The sequence below is a fragment of the Mobula hypostoma genome, chromosome 15 (genome assembly GCF_963921235.1).
Source record: "Mobula hypostoma chromosome 15, sMobHyp1.1, whole genome shotgun sequence".
NCBI lineage: Eukaryota > Metazoa > Chordata > Chondrichthyes > Myliobatiformes > Myliobatidae > Mobula > Mobula hypostoma.
In genome coordinates, this window is record NC_086111.1 from 45,470,322 (window position 1) to 45,491,002 (window position 20,681).

The 20,681-nt window shown below is 38.9% G+C and overlaps 1 protein-coding gene across 4 annotated transcripts in view; it reads left to right on the forward strand.

Annotated features, from left to right (window-relative positions):
• adamts9 (ADAM metallopeptidase with thrombospondin type 1 motif, 9) overlaps nt 1–20,681 on the forward strand; it is a 266,041-nt gene that overhangs the window by 47,608 nt on the left and 197,752 nt on the right. For all 4 annotated transcript variants that reach the window (XM_063067960.1, XM_063067961.1, XM_063067963.1 and 1 more), the window contains 4 exons: nt 416–521; nt 11,624–11,770; nt 13,185–13,326; nt 13,892–13,996. In XM_063067960.1, coding sequence (XP_062924030.1) covers nt 416–521; nt 11,624–11,770; nt 13,185–13,326; nt 13,892–13,996 — 500 coding nt within the window. The remainder of the gene's footprint in view (nt 1–415; nt 522–11,623; nt 11,771–13,184; nt 13,327–13,891; nt 13,997–20,681) is intronic.

Sequence of the window (20,681 nt, forward strand, 5' to 3'; positions counted from 1 at the left end):
ATCATTTTATATATTTATTGTGTATGCCCACAAGAAAATGAATCTCAAGATTGTATATGGTGACATATATGTACTTTGACATTAGAATTTACTTTGAACTCTGTTAATGAATACAAGGACAAAATGTTTATTTACTTCTGAGGAGCACTAACCCAGAATGAAATAATGTACAGGACTGGCTGATAGGATGTAATAACTAACTGAAATTGCTTTTGATTGATTTTAAATTGAAGCAAAATTGCCTGTTTATTATTATATTATTTTCAAACCCAATTTATTCAATTATTTTTCTGTGGAAAATTAATTGAAAATCACTATGCACAATGTCAATCTAACATTTATTTGAAGTGTTTTGAAAAATGTATCTCTTTCTGAAAAGACTGGAAAATAATCTTTCCTTTTGGATTTATTATAGGTTTGGCAGAGCTTGGAACCGTATGTGATCCTTATAGAAGTTGCTCCATCAGTGAAGATAATGGATTGAGTACTGCTTTCACAATAGCCCATGAACTTGGCCATGTGTAAGTCATTGACAAGTTATTTCAATGTTCATGTTTTATATGATTTTTCACAGAAAATCATCGTGCTTTGATATTTGAATTAAATTGGACAATGTTCCTAACAGGTGTATTTTCCTTTTTTAGTAATAACTACAACAGCAACTTAAGTAGAGAGGTACACCCAATAGCACAGCATAATCTAAAAATAAAATTGATGGCATAAGAATTGTGCTTGGTAAAAATTTGCAGAAGATAAAAATTGAGGGTGGTGAGAAGCTGGTGGAAATAAAGAAGAGAATTTCAGAATGGGGAGCCAGGCAGCTGAAGGTCCAAGGATTACTTGAGGTGATGGGAATGTCAGGACTCACAGGAATACATTCAGTAATTGAGGGGGTGATAGTGATGAAGATTTGGCTTTGCTGGAGATTGCAGATAAGGAAAGGTGCAAAAATGTGAAAGAATTCAAGAATCAAAATAACATTATATTGATTTCTCCTAATCATTTTTTCCCTCCCCATTCCGCGTCCTTCTATTTTCCACTCTGCCTTTTTACCTCTTTTCACCTGCCTTTCACCTCCCCTGAGTCCCCTCCTCTTTCCCTTTCACCTATGGTCCATTCACCTCTCCTATCAGATTTCTTCTTCTCACCCTCTTGGCTTCACCTATCACCTTCGAGCTATCTCCCTTCCGTTCCCCCCACCTTTTTATACTGGCATCTTCCCCCTTTCGTTTCAGTCTCAAAGAAGGGTCTCGGCCTGAAACATCAACTGCTTATTCATTTCCATAGATGCTGCCTGACCTGCTGAGTTCCTCCAGCATTGTGTGTGTGTTGATTTATAAATTTTAAGTTTTATCCTAGAAGTCTGGGAATGATTTCAGACCAAGGAAAATAATAAGGACAATATGATTCTATCTTTCTTCAGTTCTCTCTCCAATCACACTTAATGAAAAGATTTTTTTCTTAAAAATGTTCCCCTCTCACTGATCTACAGCTGTTAGAGTCCTCGTGCACTACTGCACAGAAACAGGATTTCTGGCCTCTCTAGTCCATGCTGAACTGTTTTTCTCCCTATTCCACACCTAGACCATAGCTTTCTACACGCCTCTCATCAATGTTCTTATCCAAGTTTCCTTTAGCTGTTGAAGTCAAACCCACAACCACCATTTCTGCTGGCAGCTCGTTCCTCACTTGTACAACTCTCTGTGTGAAGAGGTCTCTCCTACAGGTTCCCCTTAAATATTTCACTTTTCGCCCTTAACCTCTGATCTCTGGTTCTTTCTTAAGAAAAGGTATCAGAAAAGTTGTGCTGAACTGCCCCTAACCACACCCACTGCTGTGATGCAGCCTTTTGTTGAAGATATCTCTAACACATCCTTCAACCTGTCAGTCATATTATTTGTATGAAATGGTGGAAGAACTTTGTGAGGCACTTGGTGTACAAACTGCAAGACCTTTAAGCAATCCATTCTTCTGGACTTCCCAACCTTAAACACAATTATTCACACAAACACGAGGAAATCTGCAGATGCTGGAATTTCAAGTACCACACATAAAAGTTGCTGGTGAACTTTTCAACCTTCCTATAGATGCTGCCTGGCCTGCTGCGTTCACCAGCAACTTTTATGTGTGGTACACAATTATTCATTAGCCTTATTAATATATGTTAATCTTAGGATAGATATACATAAAGAAAATGGTCATACAAAGATAGACTCAATTTCACAGCATATAAGTCTGTTTTAATTGTAAAGGAATTTTAGGCCAGACCAGGATTTTCACATACAGTATACAGCATCATTTAAGGAACTCAGTTTTCGTGCCTTGTCCATTCCAGTCTAAACATCTGACTGTCTCATGCTTTTTAAGCCCCCCCAACAATTCATTTGCATAAATCATAATGAAGCCACTGGCCCCCTTTAAAATGTATGTGCTATAATATATCCCTTGCTGAGATGCTTGCCTTCATGTGGTCCTAAGCACCAGGATAATGATAAAATACTAAGAAAGAGATTTTGGAAAACATGGATACATTAGCTATTTCTGCAACTGGGAACAATAATTTTAGTATTTCCTTCAGTATTGATATGAACATTATGGTGTCGACTTGAGTGACACCACAAGAAGATTTATCAGCACCTCCATTCATTACATCACCACCTCCTTACCACAGTCAGGATAGACCTGGAGCCAGAATACCCTAGTAAAATATGTTAACTTGCTTTATTCTACTGAAGGAGAAACAGCACTGGAGAGAACAAAAGTCTCGTGTATATTAAAGGAATGAAATCTACTAAAACACCAGAAAGAATGTTTTGGGCAACTGATAGAAGTACATTTACTCAGAAAGGCAATAGGTTACCTTTGCTTCCTACTCATAAGGCTTTGCAAATACGTTTACGTGGTTATGAAGGCTATTAGTGGTTATGAAGGTGATCATCACACTCAAATGACTCCAGTTATTTCAGACAGCAGGGGGAGCTTTGTAATAACAACCAGGTTGGTGAGCTGAATGTGTTTCTCAGGTGACCTGTACTTTGCAGGAGGGTTAGTGATTTCATCATCAGTGGCATCCCTGATTCATTGCAAGTTATTGCAGAAAAAATACACAGTTATTTTATCAAATGGATCTTCTAGGAAAAAATTTAAAGAATTGATGTAACAAAAAGACTTCAATGTTCAAAAAATCCTCTATGAGTTTAAGTTTAGCTGGAAGCTGCATAGTTCTTGATCTTTTCTACAATTATCTTTCAAAAATTTTGCCCTCTGAATAAAGACAGGGATATATTCTGAGTAACACATTCCATTAAGTAATGATGGCATTTAGCATTGAAATGGTCTGAGTAGCTTTGGAGAACCAATAGAAAGCAAAATACTGGTTCTCAAGCGCCACAGAAGAAAATGAAATGGGCGGTTTTACATTGTACTCCAAATAGTGTGCTGTATGTTAAAATTTTACTGTTCACAAAATTCCAAAGTGTGAGACAGCTGGGATGCAGCTGTAGTTGCATTCGGAGGAGAGCAGCTTAGGGAGAGCTGTGCTATGTCCTTCATTCAGAAGATACAGAATATACCTCAGGGATTGCTACATCTGAGCAAAAGTCTTCACGGATGACTGTGTAACACAGTTTACTTTTGGCACCAGCATACTTCCCTTCCCCATTTTCAAATAAAAGAACAGTTCCTGAATTCCGCAAGAGTATTACACCTCAATACATCTGCTCTTTTCATTATCTAATCGAATAAATCAACCAGAAATAACACAATTCCCAGTCTGAATCCAAATGCCATAAATGACTCCGAAAAGCTAAAGCTTTATATTTATTCCAACTCCCAGACCTTCGCGGTATGTGTATCAGTTTCCCAGGTCTGTGACAGTATGCAAATACAAAGAATCTCTTTCAATCAATTGCCAAATTCTTTGTCTCAACTTCAATTTCATTTTTTTTATCATTTTGCATTAGCCCTTGCAATTTTAAAATATGCTATAAATCTCATTCAATCTACCTGAATTTTAATCAGTCTGATGGTCTATTAAATACATAAACATATTTTGCAAGATGTGGCATACTAAGATGAATATTGAATTTTGAAAGTCTTTCATAACCTTTCCACCATTTGAAAGGAGGGCCCCCAGCTTACTGTCCCTGAAAATTAAGTCTTTGGGTATATACCCTAATCCTTTTAGTGTCAGGGTCACTGGTCTTATTTGCTATTCCTGCCAGGTTTTAAATCTCTCTACAGGCATCCACTTCCATTAATACACTGTCATATAAAGATGCCTTCACACACATTGACTTACTCTTCATCATCCTATTTTGTCCTGTGTTCTGCTCTACCTGCTGGCTTTTAAATTGTTCTGCAAACCAATTTGTTACTCGCCACGCTGACCACACTGTTTCATCAAATTATATTTCTCTCTTCCATTCTGCTCAGTCACCCTCCCCTATCCCAGCAAAATAACAAAGAAACATTAGGTTAAATGAAATTTTCTCATGGCACTCATACATACAGAAGATTTGTTTTTGGCAGTCTTGGCTGTACCATCTGTGACAGTAGGTCCTTTTCACACACATGGGGAGCCCACTGCTTAGTGGATCAATCATTCAAGCAGCAGCATTGACGTCGTGTGCATCCTTTGGCAAGATCATATTACCATCTCAGCCAAGGAACGGGGGAGGGGTGGCTGGACAAACCAGGGAAAGAAAAATGAGAGGGGGTTTGATGCACGTTTATCTCCTTTTGGAAAAGTGAGAAAAAGGAGAAACAATGTAAATTTGCAGTTTTGTTTGGAATTAAAGTCAGAGAAAAATACATCATAGAAAGAGGTCCTTTGCCTCATTGATTTTTAAAAATTTATAAGTTGAGTGTTTCGTTCTGGAATGGCTCACCACATTTAAATACAAATTTACACTGTGTTTTAAATTCATTTAACTTACAGCTGAGTCCAGGAGCTTGATAATAGGAGGAAGTGTATACCTTACAGTCTGCTCAGACTTTCAATAAAATGCTGGCTGCTCACCTTTGAATATATCAGTTACCCAACCTACACAGCTCTCTACGGAGAGAATTGAGGAAAGTATTCTTCATCCAGGTCTCAATGTACAGCCCTTACTTTGACATGTGTCCTCTCTTTCTCAGCTTCTTTCCTGTCAAATAATCTCAGACTTTTATATATTTCAATAAAGATCATTTCTTATATTTATAAACTCCATAGGGTACAGACACATTATCATGTATGGTAACACATCGTCTTTGGGATTGCCGAGTGAACCATCTCTAAAATGTCTCCAATGCAAGTAAATTCTTCCCTAAGTAAATATTACAGAAGAAGTTAAAACAATTAACAAAGAAATCAGAGGTGAATAATGGAATTAAATTCTCAAGAACCTACAAAACATTCTATAATCTTCATTAAAAGTAAAGAATGGTTTGATGGCAGTAAGGCCATTAAGGGATATATAATAGAATATCAGAGACATTGGGAAGATAGTGGGCTCATTAAATCAGTATTTTGCTTAAGTATTTACCAGAGATTTAGAGTAGGTGATCATGATATTGGCTGATGAAATGAAGAATGAATTAAATGCATCTAAAATCAAAACAGCAAATACATTAAGACAGCCCTCTCACTGTGGAAAGAGCAATATCTGTCTCTCCCCTGCTAATGAGAGAGAGCGAGTGTGGGATGTCGAAAATGTTGGAGTGAACAGTTAGTTTTTGATGTACTGTCGACCATGTCTCTCTTTTGGAGCTTTGCTGTTGCTGGTATGGTGGGTGGTGGAAATGCTGATGCTTTATGCTTGAATAAGAGGGGGACAGGGAGGGGGGGAAGGTTGATGTTGCTTGCTGCTGCTTGTGCATGGGAGGGGGCAGGGGACTTTGAGGTACTTATGTTTTTTCTGTCATTCATTCTTTGGGATTTTTCTTCTGTTTTGAGGATGTCTGTGGAAAGTAAGAATTTCAGATTGTATATTGTATACATTCTCTGAAATGAAATGGAATCATTGAAGCATTGAATTAATCACAGTGAGGATAAAACCTCTGTTCCAGGTGGATTGTATCTATGTATTGTAGATAAATCAAAAGAAATGCTAGTAAGGGTATTGTTATACATATTCAGTAATTCCTTAGAAAAATGTGTAGTGCCAGACAACTAGCAGATAAATGAAGCAATACAGTAAAATTCCTATAACACTCAATCTCAACATCGGGCTCACTGGGTGCCGACTCTCATCGTTTCTATGACTCCGAAGCCCCAGATCCTGCACTCCCTTTCACTCACGTGTACCCCAGTTCCAGTGTTCACTTTAGCATTTCAGGGTCGAGTTCCTGTGCTGCCTCAGTTTTGAACGAGTAGATGCAGACAGATTGTTTCCATTTGTGGTGAAGAACATAATCAGATATCATTGTTATAAGGTGCTCACCAAGTATTCCAAGATTTGAAAGGAAATTATTTGTGCAAAGAGTAGTGGATTCCAGTGTCACTGTGGATAGTTGGGGCAAAACTGGTATCTGTGGAAGAGGGGAATAGACAATTCCAGTGATATTACGGAGGAATATTAGGAAGAAACCTGAGAGCGACATAAATAGTGATGTGAACTCATTGGGCCGATTGAAGAAAGCAAAGACAGATCGAGTAAAAACTGTTCAAAATTGCTACTTCAAACAGCCTTTCATTTGCTATTTCAATTCTCATACCCACTCTGGTTGTCTGCCTATGCCATTTAGTCTCATTGCAGGGAATCTCAATATAAGGTTATGGAAGAAAACCTCAGTTTTCTACTGGAAAATTTGCAACTTTCGGACCTTAGAATGATGTCATCAGCATCGGAGCTCCTCTGCAATACCCTTTTTCCTTCCCTCGTGCTTACAGTATAGATATCTGTGCAAGGTCTCTGAAGAGAATCAGATGATAAGTGTGCTAGCTCCATACTTAAATTTATGCATGAAATGTTCTGCATCCTCACTGTCAACCTGCTGTTTTCCTTCCACTACGTGTCTCCCATTATGTTTCATTTTCTCTGCTGATAACTTTGTATCGGCCCTTTAATTATTTTTTGTTCCAAGCCTTTTGTCAACTTTTCTGTTTCTTTTAATATGTGCATTTCTTTCCTTTATATCACAAAATATTTTTCCCCTTATAATAATTTTACTCTTGCAAATTCTATTCATCATTGGACCTCAAGTCATGGAGATGGCCTTCTGTTAATTATGTTTATGTTTTGAAGAGCAGCTTCTGTGCTTTGAAGACTGAAGCTAATTTTTGCACTTGTATTCTAACTCTTTTGTTTATTACAGCCCTTAGCAAGAAAATCAAAGGAAAACATGAAATGCCTTCGTCTGTCTTTAATTTGCACTCATTTGTCAAAAGTACCACCTTTTACTGCTGTGATTCTGAACCTGGCAGAAACTTTGTGTCCATCATTAGTGAAAGTTGGAAATTTAGTCTGGCTTTTTCAATTGGCAGAAGCACTGAAAATATCATATAACCATCAGGAAGCAATGTAGTGGACACAATGAGAAAAATCTCTAAACGAAATATCACATACACATAATTTCCGATGTAATTCAAGTACATTTCAAACTATATTTTGTGTGTAATCTGATACCACATTTTCAGGTTTCGGTGATATTGTTGGTTTTGCATATGTTGGGGCTGATTCTTACCCCATTTTTCCCCAATGACAAACTTTTTTTTATTAAATTTATTTTGGCTGCTTGGTCCAATTTGAGAAAGGACCAGCTGCCTGAGTCAAGTCCCGTTTATGCTTGATTAATAAAGTTCATGTCTGTGATGTTTAGAATCACGAAGCAAAACTTTCCCAGTCAGGCAGGAGAAGCCCAAATTCTTCTTTTGGTCCCAGAAGCATCATATAACTCAAATATTGTTGCTGGATTAAGCTGGGATGGCAGGTGTGGATGTGTGTGTGTAATGTCTGTATAATAGAGCTTGTTCTCTAATTGCCATGAACCTCCTAGCCATCGGACAAAGAACTAGCCCCGTTAGTACCACATGGGAGTTGGAAGGCAATGGCCACTCCACATTAAAGGAATAAATGAACAGCCATTTTCCAGTCCTCAGCATACGAGTGAGAGCAAAACATCCTTGACTTAAAGGGACTGCTTGAATCCGCAGAGAAGTCACAAGACTTTCAAAACCCTGCCCTCCAAGTCACTCTCAACCATTATCATCCAACGTCCTGGAATGGCCAGACTCTTTGTATTTGACTAAATATTGTCAACAATGTTCAGACTGTGTTAGTGAGCCCATTTTTAAAAAATCACTCTGGCCTACTATTAAGCACTCTGATGTTCTCCTGAAACAAAACCCCTATTTTATGTTGTTTGTGTCATGTTTTTCTTCTTTGAAAGCTATTTGAATCAAAATACGTGCATCCCATTCACAATGAACAACTTCTGATCATGATATTGATTATTAAGCAGTTCACATTTTGTGATTCCTGGAAGGCGAGGAAAATGCAATAGCTACTTTTTCCAACTTCCCTATGATAGAAGTTTGCTGATTGAATTTTAACTGAGCATTGCAACTTGCATCCATCCAACAGTTGACCTGTTACTTTTAATGCACTTTGGGTGTGGCAGTGAAAACAAACCAAAAGGGGAGGAAACTGTGTATTAGGTCTAAAGTGCATTAACTCGGATTGATGTGTAAAGGTAAATGGTCACTTTAGGGATAATTTTTTTTTCTATAAGTGATTGCAATCCTACTAAAGTAGGATTGAACACTTTTTATTATTGAAACAAACTATCTAAAAATTAGATTTTGCAATTTTTGGTGTCCCAGCCGGAAGCTGGGTGAGCAGCAGAACCCAACTGGGTAATCTGCATAACAACTCAGAGAAAAAGTAGATTAAGAACATCATTATAATGGTTTTCACCTTAAATCATGTAAAACCTCCCTGTATGGTTCCTGACTGAACTGACCAATGATATTGCAGCTGTTGTGTCATCATCAAGTTTACTACAGAGAAGTGAGTCAGCCAAAATGTAGGATTTGGACTGAGTTGTGGACCCCCAATCCCTTCCTTTGGCTATGGTTTGGTCCAGTGGATTCAGCCATGAGTAGCCCAGACGCACTGTCAGTTACAGTCCCAGTGGGCCAATGATTCTATGCACACCATCAAGGTGCATAACACAGGGGTGCTGCTGCCATAGTTATTGTCATTGATACTCCTGGACAAAACTAGAATGTGGACAAATGACTTTGGCCGTGGGCATGTTAATCCATGTCCACGTGCTGCTTTGCTGCAGGGTTTGTTCTTGCTGAATTGTGAGCTGTAAGCACGGGTAGCAGACTGTGCCTTTAGCAAACTATTTCCCTTGGTACAAGGCCGTGGCACACCAGTTGACATTTTTTTCTGCATTTCGTATTTCCTTGGCTGATGTCATTGTACCCAGAAAAGCTCAGGGCAGATGCTCAAAAAAAAAATCACAACTTTGATCCAGCCAGTAAAATATCATTTACAAGAGGAACCAATTTCAAGGTGAAAATTGTAGGCTTTTACCGAATGTCTTGCTACTTTTTATAGATATTCACATCTGATTCATGATTCCCTACAACAAAGACTATGGCACCATTCCATAGCAAAACTGTTGGCAACAGTGAGCTCACAAGAGAGACTGCAGACGCTGGAAATCTACAAAGGTCAACGCGTACAAAATGCTGCAGGAACTCAACAGGTCAGCAGTCTCTATGGAGGTGCTGGCTCGAAGGGCCGAATGGCCTACTCCTGCACCTATTGTCTATTGCCTATTGAAATGCAGAGGTGACATTTCAAGCTGAGACTTTCATCAGGATTAAAGAAAGGCCTTGGCCTGAAACTCTGACTGCTCATTTCCCTCCATAGATGCTGCCTGACCTGCTGAATTCCTGCAGCATTATGTGTGTGCTAGAATCAAGAATTTATAATCTTACAGAATAAACAAGTCTCAAGTTGGATCTTACCATTTATTTGGGATGACAAACTAGATTGATCCAGTTTCCCTGCAAGTATTTGTGAAATTGACCAAAGAATTAACACTTTGGTAACTTGAAGGATATAGGGCAAACATGGGCAAAAGAGATTGGCTTAGCTGAAGTCCTGTTCCCAAGCTGTAGGACTCTATGACTCCTAGTATCATGGTAAAACTGCATATGCCCTAATCAGAAAAGACCACATTTCATTTGCACACCAATTTTAGCCTGTGTGCCAGTGGTAGGGGAAAATTTCAATTCTACTTCAAGAACTTCGAGTACTGGGGAGCCGGCCAAGGTATCGAAGGAGGCGATCGGGATATTGGGAAAGGAGATGGTTGCGATATCAGAGGTGCCGGCTGGTGTGTTGGAGGAGCTAGTTTGGATATGGAGGAGCTGATCTAGCTGCAGACCATGTTGCTGCCTGCTACTCAGAAGCATCAAATTTGGTGCAGTATAATCATGGGAGATTGTCTCGGACATTTCACTTGCAATCGGTAGACTCTGTTGGACGGTGATAATGTAAGTTGTCGCAGGTCTGTTATCCTTGTCTGGTGGAGGGACAGATGATATGGGAGCTGTGCAGCCTCAGTTGTAGCAAGGACTAGGCCTCAAGCCTCAGGCTTGCCTGTTGCTGCAGACCAGGTGAGAGAAGTGGAAGCGCTACAGCGTGGTTGAGCTCGGCTGGGGCCTGGCCTCTCCCATCGGTACTGTGCTCCCATGTTCAAGTGGTAGAATGACAGGCTGGATAGTATGTGTCCACACTGCCAGGAGACTACCATCGATTACCGCACATCATCGCTCAGGGTCTTTTTTTTTTGGAATGAATATGCTTCTTTGTTTGCTATTTTGAAATATGTTACTCGCTGTTTTGAATGTTACTCACAGTTTTGAAGTTTGCTTGCTAACTTGAATGTTCTGCACCTTGGCCTCAGAGAAACACTGTATCATTGAATGATAATTAAATTTGATTTGTTTGCTTAAAATTATTGCAGATTTTAAAAGTTATTTGAGCAGTCTGCAGAGAGTCTGGAGGCTGTTCATTCAAGTCTTCTAATGTTAGCAATGTCTCTCTTTAAGTGGATATAAATATAGCAAATACACAATAATAGAGCACAACCAGTATAGCTGTTGCTTCAAAGCTCCTCTGACTTACTTCTGGTGCTTCCTCCTTGTGACTGTATGGATTCCCTCCAGGTCCACTGGATTTTGTCCACATCCCAAAGTTAGCACAGATTTATTAGCCTGAATTAACCTTTCCCATGTTGGAAGTAAGTATAGAATAAGCAACAAAGCTATGTGAGTATTCTAAAGTTGCATTGTGAGTGTTCAACAAAAGTTCCAATTAACTAACTATATAGTCATTTGATATGCACCTGTTCCCAGAAAAGTTACTGGTGCATTAAAGTGAATTGCACTCATACTAATTTTCTAAACTTGGGGCCAATTTCCTAAATTCATTTAACTTCACCTTGGAATAATTATTGGGCAACTGAACCATGGTTAATTTGGTTTTAATGTATGCTCCGTACTTAAAGAGTACTACAAGATCCATTTTTGGGCAATTATGCGATGCGAATTTAAAAAACTTGTCCAAATGACGATTGTCAAAGTAATCTTGAATGGAACATTTTTATTTTCAACTAGGTTTAATATGCCTCATGATGACAGTAATAAGTGCAAAGAAGATGGTGGCAAAAATCAACAGCATGTGATGGCACCTACACTGAACTATTACACCAATCCCTGGATGTGGTCGAAATGTAGCAGAAGATACGTAACTAATTTTTTAGAGTATGTTTGAATTTCATTACATGTTCATTTGATCTGTGCATGGTCTTTGTGTGGTTTTGGAGTTTGAGTAGCTCTGTTAATTTCAACTGCAAATATTCTGAAAGTTGATCTGGTTTCCCAAAATTGCTTCCATTTAAAGGGTTTGTGATTTTCATCAAATGAGTTTTTTATGTAAAAATATTTAGTAAAAATTAAAGATTAGCTTAACTTGTAACATGTACATTGAAACATGTGTCATTTGTATCATTGCATTGCACAGTCTGAAAATGTGCTGAGGGCAGCCCACATTTGTTGTCATGCTACCAGCACCAACATAGCATATCCATAACTTAGGAACCCATGCATCTTTAGAATGTGGGAGGAAATCAGAGCGTCTGGAGGAAGCATACATGGTCATGGGGAGCATGCAAACTCTTTATAATAGACAATAGGTGCAGGAGTAGGCCATTCAGCCCTTCGAGCCAGCACCACCATTCACTATGACCACGGCTGATCATCCATAATCAGTACCCTTTTCCTGCCTTCTCCCCATATCCCTTCACTTCGCTATCTTTAAGAACTCTATCTAACCCTTTCTTGAAAGAATCCAGAGAATTGGCCTCCACTGCCGTCTGAGGCAGAGCATTCCACAGAACCACAACCCTCTGTGTGAAAAAGTTTTTCCTCAACTCCGTTCTAAATTGTCTACCCCTTATTCTTAAACTGTGGCCTTTGGTTCTGGACTCCCCCAACATTGGGAACATGTTTCCTGCCTCTAGTGTGTCCAATCCATGAATAATCTTATATGTTTCAATCAGATCCTCTCTCATCCTTCTAAATTCCAGTGTATACAACCCCAGTCACTCCAATCTTTCAACATATGACAGTCCGGCCATCCCGGGAATTAACCTCGTGAACCTACGCTGCACGCCCTCAGTAGCTAGAATGTCCTTCCTCAAATTTGGAGACCAAAACTGTACACAATACTCCAGGTGTGGTCTCACCAGGGACCTGTACAACTGCAGAAGGACCTCTTTGCTCCTATACTCAACTCCCCTTGTTATGAAGGCCAACATGCCATTAGCTTTCTTCACTGCCTGCTGTACTTGCATGCTTATTTTCAGTGACTGATGAACAAGGACACCCAGATCTCGTTGTACTTCCCCTTTTCCTAACTTGACACCATTCAGATAGTAATCTACCTTCCTGTTCTTGCCACCAAAGTGGGTAACCTCACATTTATCCACATTTAACTGCATCTGCCATGCATCTCCCCACTCACCCAACCTGTACAAGTTTACAAACAGCAGTGGGAATGGAACCTGATTAACGCTGGCGCTATAAAACATTATACTAGCCACTATGCTAAAATACCATCCTAGTAGTGAGAAATATAAATACTAGGATATTTTTCTTACCCATTTTTTCCTTTTAGTACAGGATATGGTGAATGTTTACTTGATGAACCTGTGACAAGAACATATACACTCCCTCATCAGCTCCCTGGTCAAATTTATAATGTTGACAAACAATGTGAATTGATTTTTGGATCTGGTTCTCAGGTGTGCCCCTATATGGTAAGTGATGGATTAGGTGTAACCTGATGGATCAGGTGTATGTAGTTGGGATGCTGGAACTTTTAATAACAATTGTAAAATGTAATTAATGAAATTATTATAATCTTTTGATAATTTTGTAGAATTTTAAGAAGTATACAGGATATGTAACATGTTATTTATATAAGTACATTTGTAGATTCAATATTTAATTCAACATTGAACTAAATGTTCATAACTGATTTTTTATTTCAATTTGTTTCACATGACTGGATTCTCAATTTATTGTTTAGACGTAAAACTGACTGGTTGAATGTTAAATTTAAGATTGAGATTCGATTCCATACTTTCATTTTATTTGGGCATAAGAACCTAAAGACTTTCTTAGCCTAGTACCTTCTCGTTGATAAAATGCTATTGAGTCAACTCTTTTGCTGAAGAACAATGTATTAACTTCTGTTAATAGTGATATGCTCTAGTCCTTTTTAAAAGATGCCCATTATCTCGTAGCATTGTGAGGATATTATAGAACTGTGGAAAAAGAGACCGACAGTAGCAGATTTTAGAGGTTTCTTTTGCTCTGTAGACACAGTGCAGACGTCTTTGGTGTACAAGTACCGAGGGTGTTCAAAGAGGCTGTAGGACTCAGCATATGCCATGGGCAGATGGAACTGAGTGTGAACCTGGGAAGGTAAGTACTCCTAATCTTTTTAAATTATTTCACTTTTTTGAAATACAAGGGGTAGTCCAGCGGTCGTGGAGCATACGGATCTTGGACCTCCAGAAAGCATTCACAGATGGGTGATTGATAAGTTTGTGGCCCAGGGTAGAAGGACATGAGTTACATGCACATGCAGGTCAACTCTTTGAGTGATTATGCAGAAAGTTTGAAGTTAATAACTCATCTCCCTCTACCTTAGGCCACGAACTTATTAATCACCCCAATGAGTTATTAACTGATGAGTTATTAACTTCAAATTAGTTCAATGCAAGTTACATTTATGTCTGTAAAAAATGTTTTACAAGTGCCATGTGCAACTAGAAATTACATTTGTATGCTTCTGTTCTTAAAGCAGTTCTCAGTCATTCGGAACTAAGCTACTATTAAGAAGAACTAGAAAGCATGCTTAAGTAAAAAAACAAAGATTTAACAATGATCAGCATTTCTCTGTCTTTGGTATATAGTATTTCACACAATTTACATAGGTTATAGTCTTCCAAATGTATCCACCTCTTCCAACAGCTAATAGAAGTAGAAAGGAGAAACAGACTTAAAGCAATTCTAATGACACGTTTGTGATGCATTTTACCATTCATTATCATGGTTAGTATATAATTAGTACCTTCCTAACTTAAACTTCCTGTCTAACTTCATTTTAGTTTTGCTTTGTGTAAATTCTTCAGAAGCTTTTGAAGTACTTTGTGCCTTTGTTTAAAAAATAGAAATAAGAGGTTTGCTTACACATAACTTCAATTATTAAAAATTAGTCTTGTTTTTAATTCTCACTTTTATTACCTTCCCAGAACTGTAGGTAACCTTATTGAGTTACTCCGGTGCCTTACACTTTTCAGATTTTCAACTTAATCCAAGTAGCTATCCATGTCCTGCACTCTACATATGGTGTTCTCATTTGACCATGTTCACTTCCTTTCCTCCTATTGTTAACGTCAATTATGATTGCCTATTGCCATATGAGCGAAAAAAGACCCTGGGGAGATGAGGGAGAATGGAAATATCATGAGCAGCCAAATAAAGAAAAAAGATTCTAAGAAAATTAGTCAAAAACTTCAAATGAACGTTGATTTTCCCTGGAACATTTTCAATGAGAGTAATTCATGGATTGAGGATCTAAGTTACAAAACTGAGCTCAGAGAACGGAGTGTATATTCAAGAAGGATTGAGTAGGATATAATCAGCAGTTTGAAAATGCTGAGGGAGGGAAATATGGATTAAAGCAGGATATTTAACACTGAAGAAGAGAAAAGCACTACATAAATAAATGTTAAGCAAGACTAAACCTTACGGGATAGCTACCCTGGTATTTAATCTTTTGAGTAATTCTGAATGAAAAGAGATGAATCACTGGACAACAAAGGATTTTGCACCCTGAATACCTTTGTGGTATCTTATGGATTATGGGCTGCTGATCCTGAAAATCATCATGAGATTTCACAATCACACACCATTTTTTTGAAATTGCCTGTATTTATTATTTCAATTCATAATTCAAGTCAATTGAAATGTTGTCCACAATGTAAGCTGAAAAGTTTTCTGTCTTGTCCTGGGCATGCTTAGGCAGGGCAGATGCTGCATGGCAGGACAGATTTTAGAATTTAAAAACATCATGCATACACCATTCTATGCATTGCATTTACATCTATATTAAGAACATAAGAAATAGGAGCAGGAGTTGGCCATCCAGCCCATCGAGCTTGCCCCGTCATTCAATAAGATCATAGCTGATCTGTCTCTAAACTCAGCTCCATCTTCCTGCCTTTTTCCCAGAACCTTTAATTCCCTTACTATGTAAAAATCTATCCAACTGTATCTTAAATATATTTAGTGAAGATGTCTCAACTGCTTCCCTGGGCAGAGAATTCCACAGATTCCCCACTCTCTGGGAAAAACAGTTCCTCCTCATCTCCGTCCTAAATCTTCTCCCCTGAATCTTAAGGCAATGTCCCCGATTGGTTTGCAATCACATTGATGCACATGCTCTGCGTGCATAGCATATAGTGTGGACTCATTATAATAAAGTAATTGCACTTTCATGAGTATTGTGATAGCAAAATGTCTTTCCAGTGTTGCAACTGCCACGATACTTTCTGTTATATATGTGGCGTGTATACGTTTAAATTTCAAAGACACAGCATGACTCCTCTTATTAAGAAAGCCTATGAACTCTACTTTGGGTGTAAAATTGGCGATCAAGACAAAGCCTGGGCTCCTCACATTTGTTGTGGAACATGTGCTGTCAATATTAGAGCATGGCTCAGAGGTACTCGGAAGTCATGGCCGTTCACAGTCCCATTGATATGGTGAGAGCAGAAGGATCATGTGATAGACTGATGCTTCTTTCTGACCAGTGTATCTGGTCTTTCTGCTAAAAACAAGAAATCCATTGAATACTTCTGTCTCCCATCAGCTATGAGAACTGTGCAGCATGACGATAGTCTTCCATTACCAAAGCCAGCAGAGACATGGAGCCTACAGGAGGCAGATGAAGGTGCCATGATGCACGAGCCAGGAATGGAAAATGACACTGATACTGATACAGATTTTGAGCCCTTTATGTCAAGTGAGCCTCAACTGATAACTGAGTTGCATGATCTGGTCAGAGATTTGGGTTTCTCAAAGGCAAAAGGAGAATTACTGGGTTCAAAACCATAAGGCTGGAATCTGCTGTCACCAGGCACAAAAATTTTTGTGATGGATTTTGATATTTGAGACAGATGTTTCCCAAAATAACTGATGCCAAGATTAAGGAAGGCATTTTTGTCAATCCACAAATCAAACAGGTCATCAATGACAGGCAATTCAAAGAACTTTTAGTGCAATTGAAGAAAATGGCATTGAAGACATTCAAGGATGTTGCTGGAAATTTTCTTGCAACTACAGAGCACCAAACTACATGCAGCTGGTAGACAACATGCTTCAATCATTCAAAGCTGTGTAGTGCAACATGTTACTAAAGATTAATGTTCTGTATTCCCATTCAGATTTATTTCCCTGCAAATCTTGGTGCTGTCAGTGACAAGCATGGTGAAAGGTTTCACCAGAGGGCATTGCAGTCATGGAAAACGAATCAGGGCAACTGGAATCCATCAATGCTGGCTGATTATTATTGGACACTTAAGTGAGAAGCTTCAAACACTCAGTACAAACAAAATCGTCAACAAAACATTTTAGCTTAGTTGAACTATTGCAAAGCGCCAGCACCGTTATGCAGTAAACACATTATATTCAATAAAAATTAATTTCATGTTTCCCCAAATTCCAGCACGATCCAAGCAGTCCAAAGTTAAATTTCAAGTGGTCCATCATAATAGTCATAGTCATAGTCATACTTTATTGATCCCGGGGGAAATTGGTTTTCGTTACAGTTGCACCATAAATAATTAAATAGTAATATGTAAATAATGCCAGGAAATAAGTCCAGGACCAGCCTATTGGCTCAGGGTGTCTGACCCTCCAAGGGAGGAGTTGTAAAGTTTGATGGCCAGAGGCAGGAATGACTTCCTATGACGCTCTGTGTTACATCTTGGTGGAAAGAGTCTCTGGCTGAATGTACTCCTGTTCCCACCCAGTACATTATGTAGTGGATGGGAGACATTGTCCAAGATGGCATGCAACTTAGACAGCATCCTCTTTTCAGACACCACCGTGAGAGAGTCCAGTTCCATCCCCACAACATCACTGACCTTACGAATGAGTCTGTTGATTCTGTTGGTGTCTGCTACCCTCAGCCTGCTGCCCTACAACGTATTTCTGAGGAAGCAACACCTTCAAAAAATTTGCTGTCCAGTGATATTTGATTGCAATGGACTGCATGTGCAGAAGTGACAAAATACATCAATAATATTATATATCTTGTTTTGTAAGAGCAATTATATTCTGGTAATATATTTGTAAGTTGCAAAAGGGTAACATAAGTACCTATTTTGAAATTTCTTAGAACATAGAGCATTACAGAACAGTACAGGCTCTTTAGCCCATGCTGTTTTGCCAAACTTTTAACCTACTCTAAGATCAATCTAACCTGTCTCTCCCACATAACCATCTATTTTTCTATAACCCATGTTCCTGTCTAAGAGTTTATTGAATGGTCCTGTTGTATCTTCCTCCACCTCCAACTCTATCAATGTGTTGCGTGCACCCACCACTCTCTGTGTGGGAAAAAAACCTGTTTTACACTGCATACTTCTGTGATCAAGTAGAAATTTTGTAGTTTTCTCCCTAAAAATACTAGATGGGTATGTCATTGTTCATGACTGGCCAGTTCTTTATAGTCATTGGAAGTAGAGCAGTTTAAGAGGCAACTGTCTTTGTCTTGTTTCATGCATACTTCTACTTAAAAACATTTACTTAGAAATTAATGGTGAAGTGCTCTTCGTGCCATGTCTCAAATGTAATCACTGGAAAGTTATTGCAATAAAAGAGATCAATTTTGGAGAGTAGCTGGAGAAATAGGTGTCAATCGTGGCAGCAACTTTGTAAGTATAAATTCTAATTGCAAAGATTTCAATATCATTTGTGATCACAAGAGGAAATGGCAGCATGTATGGAGAGAAATGCCAAAATTTCCTTCCAAAGGTGTGTTTTTATTTTATACTTCATGAGATCTGGAGTAACGATCAGTTTGTTCTCCTTTATATTTGTGTATTGAAGAATGACAATAAACGACCTTGAATCTTCAATCTTGAATCAAAGTTCAGCCCATTAGTGCTTTCCTGATGTAAACTCCACCATCTTCATTGGGGATCCCTGATGAAGATGGCAGAGTTTGTTATTGAAACATCAGTTATAATCGATACCTGTACCGAGCTGGAAACCCAAGAAGAGTTTATTAGTTCAGCCTATAAGTTTCAAAGATTTCAAAGATACATTTAATATCAGAGAACTGTATACTATATACATCCTGAAATGCTTTTTCTTCACGACCATCCACGAAAAACAGAGGCGTGCCCCCAAAGAATGAATGACAGTTAAATGTTAGAACCTCAAAGTACCCTCCCCCCCAGCTCCCCTCCCTCCCATGTGTAAGCGGCAACAAGCAACGATCCCCCTCCCCCCACCAGGAAAAAAAAAGCATTGGCACCCACCATCGAGCACTCAAGCATGAGCAAAGCATCAGCAAAGACACAGGCTTACAGTACCCTAAAGACTACTCGTTCACCCGGTATTCAACATACCAGAGGCTCTCTCCCTCTCTCTCTCCCTAATAAGGGAGAAAGAGATGTCTCCGTTTCACAGTGAGAGGGGAGACATAACAAACAACTCACTGGCTTACGATGTTAAAAGTCTGTTGTGTCGTTGTTTTCGAGCTCTGTGCCCAAAGATCTCAGGTATGCATGCACACAGCCTTAGATCTTCTGACTCCCATGACACACCTACCCCCTGCCCGGACACCGACCTCCAATTCCACCCCCCCCCCAACCCAGTCTCCAGAGCCACAAAATCTCAGGCCTCCATAGGTGAGTGAAGCTCTTAGGCCACGCCTTTGGCGTGCTGAATAACAGCCAGTCGTGAAACCCTGAGAGCAGTTCCCATTCCCACAAAGAATCGTAGTCAGCATGTAACTCCAGGTCAGGGTCTTCAAAAGAACCCTGAAAGGGAAAAATAGAGATTTTAAAAATAGAAATAGAGCTGTTTCGGAAGATGCAAGCAAAGGAGTTGCTGTTAGGCACCATCGTTCTCCTAAGCTCCTCCTCTTATTCATCCTTATGCAACAAAAGATCTCTGCCATTTTTCACAGAAGATTAAATTCAGGGTTCAAATGATGCATCGCAACCATATGTGGAACTTGAACCCTACATTTTTATTTTGCTCCCATACAGAGGCTGATAGGTGCACCCAATAACACATGATTGACAACAGTCACAATTCACCACCCGCGTTATATAGAGTTTGTAAACAAACTGATCCCTGACTGTAGAAGCGTTTTGTTTGGAGGTGAAGGCATGGTTCTCTATTAATTAAAGCATGTTTATATGTTGGCCTTTGCCAGAGAGTTTCTCTTCCTAAATTCATTCCTCCTAGTTGTCCCTACACTCCCTTTCCGGATGGCAGGCTCTTCTCTGTTTGGCAGGATAAGGTCCTAACAATCACTTTCATGCTGTCCCCAGCATGATATCCCAAGTGATGTGTACTGTCTGTTCACACGTATCCCAAAATATGGTTTAGGTAGTTATACCAGAAAATGCTACTTCTCACACTGCTTTGGCCTACTTGGTTTTTATGCGCTAGACCCAAGGTATATGTGATTCTGATGTATATGAAACAATAGATATTGCATGCATTAGAATACTGTATCTTCACAACCTTGATGTAATCATGCACTTATATCCCATGAAGTGATGGCATCCATTGCTTTTGTTTGCATTGAAGGATTTCTAAGCCTAAGCTATTAATGCATTATAAACATAATTGTTATAGTTGATACTATAAGATTCCATAGAGTTAGTACCATAGAGGTTCAACAGTCCTGTTGTATGCTCTGCTAGCAATGTTTGGGTCAACCAGTGATGTATTTTTAGTTGCAGTCTTCTGCACTCAACCATTCCATTAATATTGACAATCTCAGTGGAGTTGAGAGAAGTATCAAATGCAAACCTAATTTCTTACTAAACTCAAAACAAAACAGTTGTAAGTTATA